A 14,799-nucleotide genomic window follows, 5' to 3' on the forward strand; every position below is an offset into this window, starting at 1 on the left:
TCATACCTCTTAGGAAAGGGCATAGGTAATACCACCAAGAAATCCACTGAGACAGATAGAAGTGGTAGCTGAGGGTGAAGCAAATTTCTAATAGATTGTGAAGGAGGGAAATAATGAGTACCCACCCCAGCTCCAAGTTCAAATGCAGCGACAGAGTCTACGTTTCATCCCACCCAGTCACTCTTGAACATTTCCCCTCAGGAAGAGAGGCCAACCAGAGCTACAGAGAATCTCTCTCCTGATAAGTTGACCCTCAAGGTGAAAATGGTGGACTGTGACAGGTACAGATCTGCACTGGAACTCACATCACATCCCTTCAAAAAAGGAATAACTGGGCTTCCCTGGTGGCGCAGTGGTTGAGAGTCCGCCTGCCGATGCAGGAGTTACGGGTTCGTGCCCTGGTCCGGGAAGATCCCACATGCCGCGGAGTGGCAGGGCCCGTGAGCCATGGCCGCGGAGCCTGCGCATCCAGAGCCTGTGCTCCGTCACGGGAGAGGCCACAACAGTGAGAGGCCTGCATACCACACAAACACACACACACACACACACACACACACACACACTCACAAAAATAGCAACAGTAAAATTGACAACTGAACTCTAAACATATAGAAAGGGGAAGGTAGGGAAACAATTAAACAGCCTCAAATTTGTGATGAAAAACAATTTAAAACTAGAATACACAACCAGTGAGTATCTGTTTCAAATAGGAAATAGAAATACAGATATTTTCAGACAATTGAAAACTTCGAGATCTTGTCACTAGCCTTCCAGCACAAAAATATATAGTCAAAAGTTATACATAGTCAAAAGCAAAATGATCCTTGCCTATAGCAAAAAGATGTAGGAAGGAATAAAGAGTAAATAAAAAATATATATTGGGTACATTTAAGCAAATATTGCCTGTAAAAACATGGGGACAAATATTTATCAGTATGCATAAGCATACATAAAATGAAAATACTAACACAATAATACAAGAATTGGGGTAAGGATAAGTGGCCTTAAGATTTCTAACATTCTTGCATTGTACAGAAAACAGTAAAAATATGAATTTATATTAACAAATCAACAATCGGCTGTGATCTTTAAGGCAGCACTGCCCAATAGAACTTTCTTTGATGGTGAAAATATTTTTTATCTGCAATTTCCAATATTTGGTATCCATTAGCCACGTGTAATCTGTTGTGCACTTGAAATGTGATGAATATGACTGAGGAGCTGAATTTTAATTTAATTGAATTGAATGTATGCAAATTGAATTTGATATATGTGGCTAGTGCCTACTCTATTGGATGGTGTGGCCTTAGTGTAACATTTAAAAAACTAATGAAATAATGTGTATCCTCCTGGTAGTCCGACAGATTGATTGTTAAGAAATATCTTGCTTAATATACAATAAACTTCTTAACACATAGCAAACTTTGAGATGAATAAAGTAGAAGTACCATTTTTGTTCCTTTTGCCGGATATATCTTTTCTGTTTCCTTTTCTCTTTCCTCATATTTAAGAGAATCTCTTTTATGTAGAAAATAGTTTTGATTTTCATTCCAGTCTGATATTCTAAGTCTTTTATATGGACTATTTGTCATATTATATTTAACTTAATTATTGATACAGTCAGATTTCTACCTACATATTTACTATTTTATTGTTATTTAGTCCATCTTTTGTGTTTCTTTTTGTCTCTTTTCATGCATTTGAGGAGTAATAAAATGGTTTAATGCTATAATTTTACTCTTTTGTTATTTTTTCCAGGCTTTTAATTTTTAAGCAAAATCTTAGATTTTAATGATCATTCTTAATTTATTACTGTTTACTTCTTCTTATATATTAAGAACCACTTTATTAGTGCTGTGTAGAATGTGTATTTAGACACAATTCACTCATATTTCAGTCTTCTTTTCACCTGCTGCAATTCCAACTTTCCCTCTGAGATTATTGTCTTTTTAATTTGAGAAAATCCTTCAATATTCATTTTAGTTCAGGTTTACCTTTTATGGAAAGCTCTATAAAAAGAAGATATTTTGATATTTTACAGTGGAAAAATAATCTTAAAGGGATAGAGTAGATAAAAATTATGTTTTCCAGTGAAAAAGAAAATCATATGAAAGAATCTGAAGGTAGAAATATTCAGAAGGTATTGCTTGATGGGAGTTGTTCTAGAGAAGAAAGGCCTCTACAAAATTTTAAATATAGATGAAAAAAGGGACAATATATATATGAAAAGCCATAAACTATTCTCATACTGAACTTTTTAATTTAAACTACAGAGATAGAAAACCCCATAAAGTCACTACTTATCTCCTCTCGCCTCTAAAATATTTGACTCTGAGTCTTTTCACATGTGCACATATTGGCATCCCCTGAGTCTCTGCCTCAAAGTAGACTTCTTTAGTCATTTTTGCCTCTAAACATTTGTTCTGGTTAATCTCTGTGATCCACCATATTTCTTATTCAATTTACCTGATCTATTTTCTCTTTCTAAAGAATTTGAGAAGTAATTTTATAATAAAATATATAAAAATAATTTTAGGCAATGAAATAAAGTTAGGGAAAGAAAATCATTGGTGGCAAATAGGGTGCCTTTATTCCACAGACAAAAAAGAAATTAATTCATCTTAATCCCTTCCCTTAGAGCTAAGCATCCCCCAGCCAACATACAGTCAAATGAACAAAGAATCTTGGCCAGTGAGAAGAGAAGGGGATTTTCTGGTCACGATGAGATGGCATCAAAGGCATGTCGTCATAGAATTGCTGACTTTGGAACAGGTCATTAGCTTAGTGTTTTAACAACACGGTGAGTTCACACATGAATATGAGATGAAATGAATTTTTCATCTGCAATTACAGAAAATATTATTGAATTACACATACAGAGATGAGACTTTACAAGCATGACAAAGGTGACTGTGTAGAATGTCACACCCATGGCTAAGAGTATAAAAACACCCCAGTCCGGGGGTGACATTAAACCTCAGAATCTTCTCATTGTCACTCATTGGAACTCACTACTCCTCTCAACATGTCCTACTATCCCTGCTCAGGAAACTTCTCCTCCTGCTCCCTTGGGGACCAGCTGCGCTACTCAAGCTCCTCCTGTGGCTCTTCTTACCTCGGCGACCTGGTCTACAGCACTGACCGCTGCTCTCCCCGCTCCTGCCGTCTGGGCTCCTCTCTCCGGAGTGGCTTCTATGAGCCCAGCAGGTGCTTTACATCCTGTGGGCTATCCAGTCCCTGCCAGACCTCCTGCTACCGTCCAAGGACCTCCATGGTCTACAGTCCTTGCTGCCCAACTTATGCTGGGTCTCTGGGCTCTCGGTCCAGCAGAGGCTGCTCCCTGGGCTATGGATACAGAAGCTGCTACACACGGGGCTTTGGATCCCATGGCTTCAGACCCCTGGGTTATGAAGTCTGTGCCTTCCCTTGCCTGAGCCATAGATCCAGGTTCTACCGTCCATCCTGCTTTGCTGCTAGGAGTTGCCAATCACTGTGTTACAGACCAATCTGTGGATCTGCCTTCTATTGATCAGCTTGTGGAACATTCAGATGTGAGCAATGTGTCGAACCTCTATACAGAGCTTCTATCATCTTCATGATCTTCGGGAGGATCAACTGTTCTTCACCTTTTTTCCATTCGTAAAATACTGACCAGAAAACTGTCTGCCACGTATACTGAACTTATGGTTAAGTTTATGGAATAAATTAACGGAATTAGAAAAATGAATGAAATATATTACTAAATCAATTAATGAAATTCATGTTAACAAACAATGAATTAATGTTAATGAATTAATGTGATCCTTGTTCATGCATTTTATTCACAAAATGGATAAAAACCTAAATGAATATAATCTAATAAACTCATTCAATCTGGCTTGCAAATGTGCTACTAAGTTTATTGTTAGTTTTAACTAGTTAAGCGTGTTTTTTCTTTTTTTTTTTTTTGGCTTTTGCTTTTTTTGGAGGCTGCTTTTTAGTTGACGTTTACTATACCGCTGAAAGCAAACTTTGAAAAACTAATATTGATAGGTTTGAACTAAGTTATTTGAGGGTTTCAACATTTTCTTCTTCAAAACTTCTGTTTTCTGAAATCCTTACATTGCATGCATAAACTTCACGTGAATAATAATCTCAGAAGTGGCATAGAGCACATTTTCTTCAAAGAATATGGGCCCTTGATGTTTGCTGACTGAAGGAGAAAAGCAAGCCATTTGGAAAATACAACTGAATGGGGAAAACTTTTAGGTTATATGAGAAGTTTTGTACATTAGTTTAGAGAGCTTTCTTTGATTCAGTCAACGTTGGGTGGCAGAAAACCTTATCCCTTCATCTCACTGAGTACTTTTGTATGGAATTGATTTCTTCACAGGTGTAAAGAGGAAGCCAATTATATTTGGTGAGAATTAATTAGGTTCATGAGATGTAGAGTTTCACCTTATTGGATCCAAGATCCAAATTAAACATGGCTGGAAAAAACAAGGCTTTCAAACTATCCGAAGTCACTATTTCATTCATATTGCAACACACATTTACACACTCCTCGTTTTTATGTTTTATGTAGCAATCTGACATTTTATAGGTCACATATTTCAGAAAACAGCCTATTGCTAAGTTAGGCAACATATTGATAAGTCTAAAACAAATAACAAAAAGACAGTATCTTTATACTGAGATAAAGAACAAGTTTCAAAGTATTTTCCTATTCATCATTTTTCAGATCACTATAAGAATCATGAGAAACACACATTTTATGAACTAGTTATTTTACACAGAAGGAAATGAAGACTCAAAGCCCATTAAGGGCTCGCTCTAGGTCCCAGTCTTACAATAAAACCAAATAAAACCATCTATCTATATGATAGATGAGGACTAATATAAGAAGTGAAGATGCAAGCAACATGGGAGAGAATAAGGAGAATTCTGAGAAGGTGAAATAAAATGATCAAAGCAGAGAGGTACAAAGGTACTTGTGTTCAGGAAATTATTGAAAATCAAGTTACAATTTGTATGGATTACTAATGGAAAACCAGCTAGAGAGGTATAATAGGTCTCTTTCACTTCATTGTTTTGGATATCTTGAGTTTTGGATCACATTAATCTTAGGATTCATCTTCTCTTATTCATACTGTTAAAATAGTTTTCTGCCTGCTCATTTTCATTCTATTTTCTACTTATTTAAGCATTTAAAAATACTTTATAAAATAAAGCTTTTGTCAAATGTTATGTAAAATAGTATGTCATTATATTTCCTTATTTTATATAAATATATTCATATTAAATATATAGCATAATATAAAAAATATAAAATATGTAACAAACAGTTAAATCTCTTAAATCCCCTACTACAAATAAAGTAGCAGAGCATCTGCTAGGCTTTAAGGGGTTCTGGAACAAACATACTCCCTAAGTAGAAGTACCTCTGTCGCCTATATACAAAGCTTCCTTTCGACCAGGAGCAGGAAAAGATTCTGTAGGTCTAGTCTCAGATGCAAGCAACCCTACTGGTTGGGTCAAACAATCTGGCAGACCATAGGGTGTTGGTGGCATCTGTGGTATTGAAGAAAATAAAAATAAAATAAAATAAAACTGCAATATGGAGTTTACGGCACACCTCGGTGGGAAAATTACAACGCAGGCAAATAAAGTTGTAGAACAAGGTCTTATAATCTCTACTTGAAAATTAACATATCTTTGGATAATCAGATCCTTGGAAACGACTTGGACCTGCTAGAGATACAAAATTTGACACTGGGACAAGTGATCATGCATCTGTAGCTGTCCATCGTGAGATGCGTTCTGTTGAAACTTCCAAGTCATGAAGTCGGGTGGACTCAGTAGCAATCCATTGTAAGACAGAAATAGCTCATACAGGAATGAACGCTAGCAGAACAAGAAAGCAGGCTCCATGAGCAGAAGTCCAGACCCCCATGTCACCGACCAGCATTGCACCACCACCTCTTTCTCAGATCACATGTGTGGTCACATTTGGTGCCTCAAATGACCAGCTGAACGAAGAAGGGAAAAGCCCAAGCAAGGCTTGCAGATGGATTGGCTCATGGCATGGATGCCTTTAAACACCATGATGAGAAAACAAATAGTTTCTCTATGTGTAGAATCATATGCCTAGCCCCTGGTTATCCACTTTGTAGAAAAGAGAAAAGTGGTCCCAGTTGATGATACATCTAGATTCCTGGACAGTTGCAACTGACCAGACCAGCTAGTTAAAAACCTGGAAGGGGGAATATATAATATTCAGACAATAAAATCTGGTATAGAGACATATGGATGGATATATGTATGTAGGTCCAAAGTGTCAAGATCTCTGTATTTCTTCTTAATGCCCACCAGAATGCATCTATCATGGACGAGCAACTAAAAACTCAAGTTGACAAAATGACTGTCAGTCGAGCTAGCTTGCCTTTGCCAGAAGTCCTCACAATGCTGGCAAGATGAGCATGTGAATAAGTGACCAGAGAGGCTATGAATGGGTCCAACAGCATAAGCTCCCACTTACAAATCTCATATAATGAATGCCACTACAAATGTCCAATCTCTCAGCAACGGAGGCTAATGCTAAACTCCCAGTACGGCACTATTCCTCAAGGAGACCAACCGGTCACTTGGTTGCAAGTTAACAGGGCCCCCTTGTGCCATGAACAGATCAGTGGTTCATCCTCAAACACATAGCTACCTATTCAGAGTAAGCCTCTGCTTTTTGTGCTTATCTCAGCAGCAATATTATTCAGGAGCCAATGAAAAACTTGATCCACCAGCATGGAATTCCTCACAAGGCAGCATCTAATCAGGAAATCCACTTCATAGTAGAGACACCGAGAAGTGGGATCCACAAGTTATGTCAAAAACCACAGGACCCTGTAGCTCTCTGCCGGATAGAGCATTAAATAGCCCCACTGACAGCAAAGCTGAAGTTTGCTTGGAGCATGGAAACAATGTCCTCAAAGATTGGGTCCCAAATATCCACTTACTCTCATCCCCAGTGACCCATTTAAGAACTTTATGCTTCCTATTTCTGCAACTGGAATTTCCAAGGATAGAACACCTGTTCCCAAAGATAGACTTTCTAATGGACATATCAAAGGTATCATTGAACTGCAATTATGACTGCTGGCTGAGCACTTTGAGTTCCTTGTCTCAGGTACCAGCAAGCCAAAAATAAATAAATAAATAAAAAGAGTTACCATCTAATCCAAGGGTAGATGATCCTGTTTAGTAGAAAATAGTAGGGTTACTGTTACACAGTGAGGGTAAGAAGGAGTATGTGTGGAGCTCAGTCGATCTACTTAGATGGCCCTTGAAAATCCCTGCCCAGTTGAGGATGTGATTTGTCATATGCAGTAACTGTAGCAAGAAAAGGGTATGGTTATCAGTGTTCATACCTCTTAGGAAAGGGCATAGGTAATACCACCAAGAAATCCACTGAGACAAATAGAAGTGGTAGCTGAGGGTGAAGCAAATTTCTAATAGATTGTGAAGGAGGGAAATAATGAGTACCCACCCCAGCTCCAAGTTCAAATGCAGCGACAGAGTCTACGTTTCATCCCACCCAGTCACTCTTGAACATTTCCCCTCAGGAAGAGAGGCCAACCAGAGCTACAGAGAATCTCTCTCCTGATAAGTTGACCCTCAAGGTGAAAATGGTGGACTGTGACAGGTACAGATCTGCACTGGAACTCACATCACATCCCTTCAAAAAAGGAATAACTGGGCTTCCCTGGTGGCGCAGTGGTTGAGAGTCCGCCTGCCGATGCAGGAGTTACGGGTTCGTGCCCTGGTCCGGGAAGATCCCACATGCCGCGGAGTGGCAGGGCCCGTGAGCCATGGCTGCGGAGCCTGCGCATCCAGAGCCTGTGCTCCGTCACGGGAGAGGCCACAACAGTGAGAGGCCTGCATACCACACAAACACACACACACACACACACACACACACACACACTCACAAAAATAGCAACAGTAAAATTGACAACTGAACTCTAAACATATAGAAAGGGGAAGGTAGGGAAACAATTAAACAGCCTCAAATTTGTGATGAAAAACAATTTAAAACTAGAATACACAACCAGTGAGTATCTGTTTCAAATAGGAAATAGAAATACAGATATTTTCAGACAATTGAAAACTTCGAGATCTTGTCACTAGCCTTCCAGCACAAAAATATATAGTCAAAAGTTATACATAGTCAAAAGCAAAATGATCCTTGCCTATAGCAAAAAGATGTAGGAAGGAATAAAGAGTAAATAAAAAATATATATTGGGTACATTTAAGCAAATATTGCCTGTAAAAACATGGGGACAAATATTTATCAGTATGCATAAGCATACATAAAATGAAAATACTAACACAATAATACAAGAATTGGGGTAAGGATAAGTGGCCTTAAGATTTCTAACATTCTTGCATTGTACAGAAAACAGTAAAAATATGAATTTATATTAACAAATCAACAATCGGCTGTGATCTTTAAGGCAGCACTGCCCAATAGAACTTTCTTTGATGGTGAAAATATTTTTTATCTGCAATTTCCAATATTTGGTATCCATTAGCCACGTGTAATCTGTTGTGCACTTGAAATGTGATGAATATGACTGAGGAGCTGAATTTTAATTTAATTGAATTGAATGTATGCAAATTGAATTTGATATATGTGGCTAGTGCCTACTCTATTGGATGGTGTGGCCTTAGTGTAACATTTAAAAAACTAATGAAATAATGTGTATCCTCCTGGTAGTCCGACAGATTGATTGTTAAGAAATATCTTGCTTAATATACAATAAACTTCTTAACACATAGCAAACTTTGAGATGAATAAAGTAGAAGTACCATTTTTGTTCCTTTTGCCGGATATATCTTTTCTGTTTCCTTTTCTCTTTCCTCATATTTAAGAGAATCTCTTTTATGTAGAAAATAGTTTTGATTTTCATTCCAGTCTGATATTCTAAGTCTTTTATATGGACTATTTGTCATATTATATTTAACTTAATTATTGATACAGTCAGATTTCTACCTACATATTTACTATTTTATTGTTATTTAGTCCATCTTTTGTGTTTCTTTTTGTCTCTTTTCATGCATTTGAGGAGTAATAAAATGGTTTAATGCTATAATTTTACTCTTTTGTTATTTTTTCCAGGCTTTTAATTTTTAAGCAAAATCTTAGATTTTAATGATCATTCTTAATTTATTACTGTTTACTTCTTCTTATATATTAAGAACCACTTTATTAGTGCTGTGTAGAATGTGTATTTAGACACAATTCACTCATATTTCAGTCTTCTTTTCACCTGCTGCAATTCCAACTTTCCCTCTGAGATTATTGTCTTTTTAATTTGAGAAAATCCTTCAATATTCATTTTAGTTCAGGTTTACCTTTTATGGAAAGCTCTATAAAAAGAAGATATTTTGATATTTTACAGTGGAAAAATAATCTTAAAGGGATAGAGTAGATAAAAATTATGTTTTCCAGTGAAAAAGAAAATCATATGAAAGAATCTGAAGGTAGAAATATTCAGAAGGTATTGCTTGATGGGAGTTGTTCTAGAGAAGAAAGGCCTCTACAAAATTTTAAATATAGATGAAAAAAGGGACAATATATATATGAAAAGCCATAAACTATTCTCATACTGAACTTTTTAATTTAAACTACAGAGATAGAAAACCCCATAAAGTCACTACTTATCTCCTCTCGCCTCTAAAATATTTGACTCTGAGTCTTTTCACATGTGCACATATTGGCATCCCCTGAGTCTCTGCCTCAAAGTAGACTTCTTTAGTCATTTTTGCCTCTAAACATTTGTTCTGGTTAATCTCTGTGATCCACCATATTTCTTATTCAATTTACCTGATCTATTTTCTCCTTCTAAAGAATTTGAGAAGTAATTTTATAATAAAATATATAAAAATAATTTTAGGCAATGAAATAAAGTTAGGGAAAGAAAATCATTGGTGGCAAATAGGGTGCCTTTATTCCACAGACAAAAAAGAAATTAATTCATCTTAATCCCTTCCCTTAGAGCTAAGCATCCCCCAGCCAACATACAGTCAAATGAACAAAGAATCTTGGCCAGTGAGAAGAGAAGGGGATTTTCTGGTCACGATGAGATGGCATCAAAGGCATGTCGTCATAGAATTGCTGACTTTGGAACAGGTCATTAGCTTAGTGTTTTAACAACACGGTGAGTTCACACATGAATATGAGATGAAATGAATTTTTCATCTGCAATTACAGAAAATATTATTGAATTACACATACAGAGATGAGACTTTACAAGCATGACAAAGGTGACTGTGTAGAATGTCACACCCATGGCTAAGAGTATAAAAACACCCCAGTCCGGGGGTGACATTAAACCTCAGAATCTTCTCATTGTCACTCATTGGAACTCACTACTCCTCTCAACATGTCCTACTATCCCTGCTCAGGAAACTTCTCCTCCTGCTCCCTTGGGGACCAGCTGCGCTACTCAAGCTCCTCCTGTGGCTCTTCTTACCTCGGCGACCTGGTCTACAGCACTGACCGCTGCTCTCCCCGCTCCTGCCGTCTGGGCTCCTCTCTCCGGAGTGGCTTCTATGAGCCCAGCAGGTGCTTTACATCCTGTGGGCTATCCAGTCCCTGCCAGACCTCCTGCTACCGTCCAAGGACCTCCATGGTCTACAGTCCTTGCTGCCCAACTTATGCTGGGTCTCTGGGCTCTCGGTCCAGCAGAGGCTGCTCCCTGGGCTATGGATACAGAAGCTGCTACACACGGGGCTTTGGATCCCATGGCTTCAGACCCCTGGGTTATGAAGTCTGTGCCTTCCCTTGCCTGAGCCATAGATCCAGGTTCTACCGTCCATCCTGCTTTGCTGCTAGGAGTTGCCAATCACTGTGTTACAGACCAATCTGTGGATCTGCCTTCTATTGATCAGCTTGTGGAACATTCAGATGTGAGCAATGTGTCGAACCTCTATACAGAGCTTCTATCATCTTCATGATCTTCGGGAGGATCAACTGTTCTTCACCTTTTTTCCATTCGTAAAATACTGACCAGAAAACTGTCTGCCACGTATACTGAACTTATGGTTAAGTTTATGGAATAAATTAACGGAATTAGAAAAATGAATGAAATATATTACTAAATCAATTAATGAAATTCATGTTAACAAACAATGAATTAATGTTAATGAATTAATGTGATCCTTGTTCATGCATTTTATTCACAAAATGGATAAAAACCTAAATGAATATAATCTAATAAACTCATTCAATCTGGCTTGCAAATGTGCTACTAAGTTTATTGTTAGTTTTAACTAGTTAAGCGTGTTTTTTCTTTTTTTTTTTTTGGCTTTTGCTTTTTTTGGAGGCTGCTTTTTAGTTGACGTTTACTATACCGCTGAAAGCAAACTTTGAAAAACTAATATTGATAGGTTTGAACTAAGTTATTTGAGGGTTTCAACATTTTCTTCTTCAAAACTTCTGTTTTCTGAAATCCTTACATTGCATGCATAAACTTCACGTGAATAATAATCTCAGAAGTGGCATAGAGCACATTTTCTTCAAAGAATATGGGCCCTTGATGTTTGCTGACTGAAGGAGAAAAGCAAGCCATTTGGAAAATACAACTGAATGGGGAAAACTTTTAGGTTATATGAGAAGTTTTGTACATTAGTTTAGAGAGCTTTCTTTGATTCAGTCAACGTTGGGTGGCAGAAAACCTTATCCCTTCATCTCACTGAGTACTTTTGTATGGAATTGATTTCTTCACAGGTGTAAAGAGGAAGCCAATTATATTTGGTGAGAATTAATTAGGTTCATGAGATGTAGAGTTTCACCTTATTGGATCCAAGATCCAAATTAAACATGGCTGGAAAAAACAAGGCTTTCAAACTATCCGAAGTCACTATTTCATTCATATTGCAACACACATTTACACACTCCTCGTTTTTATGTTTTATGTAGCAATCTGACATTTTATAGGTCACATATTTCAGAAAACAGCCTATTGCTAAGTTAGGCAACATATTGATAAGTCTAAAACAAATAACAAAAAGACAGTATCTTTATACTGAGATAAAGAACAAGTTTCAAAGTATTTTCCTATTCATCATTTTTCAGATCACTATAAGAATCATGAGAAACACACATTTTATGAACTAGTTATTTTACACAGAAGGAAATGAAGACTCAAAGCCCATTAAGGGCTCGCTCTAGGTCCCAGTCTTACAATAAAACCAAATAAAACCATCTATCTATATGATAGATGAGGACTAATATAAGAAGTGAAGATGCAAGCAACATGGGAGAGAATAAGGAGAATTCTGAGAAGGTGAAATAAAATGATCAAAGCAGAGAGGTACAAAGGTACTTGTGTTCAGGAAATTATTGAAAATCAAGTTACAATTTGTATGGATTACTAATGGAAAACCAGCTAGAGAGGTATAATAGGTCTCTTTCACTTCATTGTTTTGGATATCTTGAGTTTTGGATCACATTAATCTTAGGATTCATCTTCTCTTATTCATACTGTTAAAATAGTTTTCTGCCTGCTCATTTTCATTCTATTTTCTACTTATTTAAGCATTTAAAAATACTTTATAAAATAAAGCTTTTGTCAAATGTTATGTAAAATAGTATGTCATTATATTTCCTTATTTTATATAAATATATTCATATTAAATATATAGCATAATATAAAAAATATAAAATATGTAACAAACAGTTAAATCTCTTAAATCCCCTACTACAAATAAAGTAGCAGAGCATCTGCTAGGCTTTAAGGGGTTCTGGAACAAACATACTCCCTAAGTAGAAGTACCTCTGTCGCCTATATACAAAGCTTCCTTTCGACCAGGAGCAGGAAAAGATTCTGTAGGTCTAGTCTCAGATGCAAGCAACCCTACTGGTTGGGTCAAACAATCTGGCAGACCATAGGGTGTTGGTGGCATCTGTGGTATTGAAGAAAATAAAAATAAAATAAAATAAAACTGCAATATGGAGTTTACGGCACACCTCGGTGGGAAAATTACAACGCAGGCAAATAAAGTTGTAGAACAAGGTCTTATAATCTCTACTTGAAAATTAACATATCTTTGGATAATCAGATCCTTGGAAACGACTTGGACCTGCTAGAGATACAAAATTTGACACTGGGACAAGTGATCATGCATCTGTAGCTGTCCATCGTGAGATGCGTTCTGTTGAAACTTCCAAGTCATGAAGTCGGGTGGACTCAGTAGCAATCCATTGTAAGACAGAAATAGCTCATACAGGAATGAACGCTAGCAGAACAAGAAAGCAGGCTCCATGAGCAGAAGTCCAGACCCCCATGTCACCGACCAGCATTGCACCACCACCTCTTTCTCAGATCACATGTGTGGTCACATTTGGTGCCTCAAATGACCAGCTGAACGAGGAAGGGAAAAGCCCAAGCAAGGCTTGCAGATGGATTGGCTCATGGCATGGATGCCTTTAAACACCATGATGAGAAAACAAATAGTTTCTCTATGTGTAGAATCATATGCCTAGCCCCTGGTTATCCACTTTGTAGAAAAGAGAAAAGTGGTCCCAGTTGATGATACATCTAGATTCCTGGACAGTTGCAACTGACCAGACCAGCTAGTTAAAAACCTGGAAGGGAGAATATATAATATTCAGACAATAAAATCTGGTATAGAGACATATGGATGGATATATGTATGTAGGTCCAAAGTGTCAAGATCTCTGTATTTCTTCTTAATGCCCACCAGAATGCATCTATCATGGACGAGCAACTAAAAACTCAAGTTGACAAAATGACTGTCAGTCGAGCTAGCTTGCCTTTGCCAGAAGTCCTCACAATGCTGGCAAGATGAGCATGTGAATAAGTGACCAGAGAGGCTATGAATGGGTCCAACAGCATAAGCTCCCACTTACAAATCTCATATAATGAATGCCACTACAAATGTCCAATCTCTCAGCAACGGAGGCTAATGCTAAACTCCCAGTACGGCACTATTCCTCAAGGAGACCAACCGGTCACTTGGTTGCAAGTTAACAGGGCCCCCTTGTGCCATGAACAGATCAGTGGTTCATCCTCAAACACATAGCTACCTATTCAGAGTAAGCCTCTGCTTTTTGTGCTTATCTCAGCAGCAATATTATTCAGGAGCCAATGAAAAACTTGATCCACCAGCATGGAATTCCTCACAAGGCAGCATCTAATCAGGAAATCCACTTCATAGTAGAGACACCGAGAAGTGGGATCCACAAGTTATGTCAAAAACCACAGGACCCTGTAGCTCTCTGCCGGATAGAGCATTAAATAGCCCCACTGACAGCAAAGCTGAAGTTTGCTTGGAGCATGGAAACAATGTCCTCAAAGATTGGGTCCCAAATATCCACTTACTCTCATCCCCAGTGACCCATTTAAGAACTTTATGCTTCCTATTTCTGCAACTGGAATTTCCAAGGATAGAACACCTGTTCCCAAAGATAGACTTTCTAATGGACATATCAAAGGTATCATTGAACTGCAATTATGACTGCTGGCTGAGCACTTTGAGTTCCTTGTCTCAGGTACCAGCAAGCCAAAAATAAATAAATAAATAAAAAGAGTTACCATCTAATCCAAGGGTAGATGATCCTGTTTAGTAGAAAATAGTAGGGTTACTGTTACACAGTGAGGGTAAGAAGGAGTATGTGTGGAGCTCAGTCGATCTACTTAGATGGCCCTTGAAAATCCCTGCCCAGTTGAGGATGTGATTTGTCATATGCAGTAACTGTAGCAAGAAAAGGGTATGGTTATCAGTGTTCATACCTCTTA

At 37.7% G+C, this 14,799-nt stretch overlaps 2 protein-coding genes across 2 annotated transcripts; both read left to right on the plus strand.

The window, feature by feature from the left end:
- Positions 1 to 3,025: 3,025 nt before the first annotated feature.
- LOC309806986 (keratin-associated protein 13-1-like) lies at positions 3,026 to 3,529 on the plus strand (the record flags this gene model as incomplete). Its single annotated transcript, XM_082626103.1, has 1 exon — positions 3,026 to 3,529. One exon carries the CDS (start codon positions 3,026 to 3,028, stop codon positions 3,527 to 3,529), a length of 504 nt encoding a protein of 167 aa, XP_082482229.1.
- Positions 3,530 to 10,419: 6,890 nt separating this feature from the next.
- On the plus strand, positions 10,420 to 10,923 carry LOC309806987 (keratin-associated protein 13-1-like; the record flags this gene model as incomplete). Its single annotated transcript, XM_082626104.1, has 1 exon — positions 10,420 to 10,923. The coding sequence occupies one exon, from the start codon at positions 10,420 to 10,422 to the stop codon at positions 10,921 to 10,923; it is 504 nt and encodes a 167-aa protein (XP_082482230.1).
- Between the last annotated feature and the right edge of the window lie 3,876 nt (positions 10,924 to 14,799).

The sequence above is a fragment of the Mesoplodon mirus genome (genome assembly GCF_964341445.2).
Source record: "Mesoplodon mirus genome assembly, chromosome: 6".
Lineage (NCBI taxonomy): Eukaryota > Metazoa > Chordata > Mammalia > Artiodactyla > Ziphiidae > Mesoplodon > Mesoplodon mirus.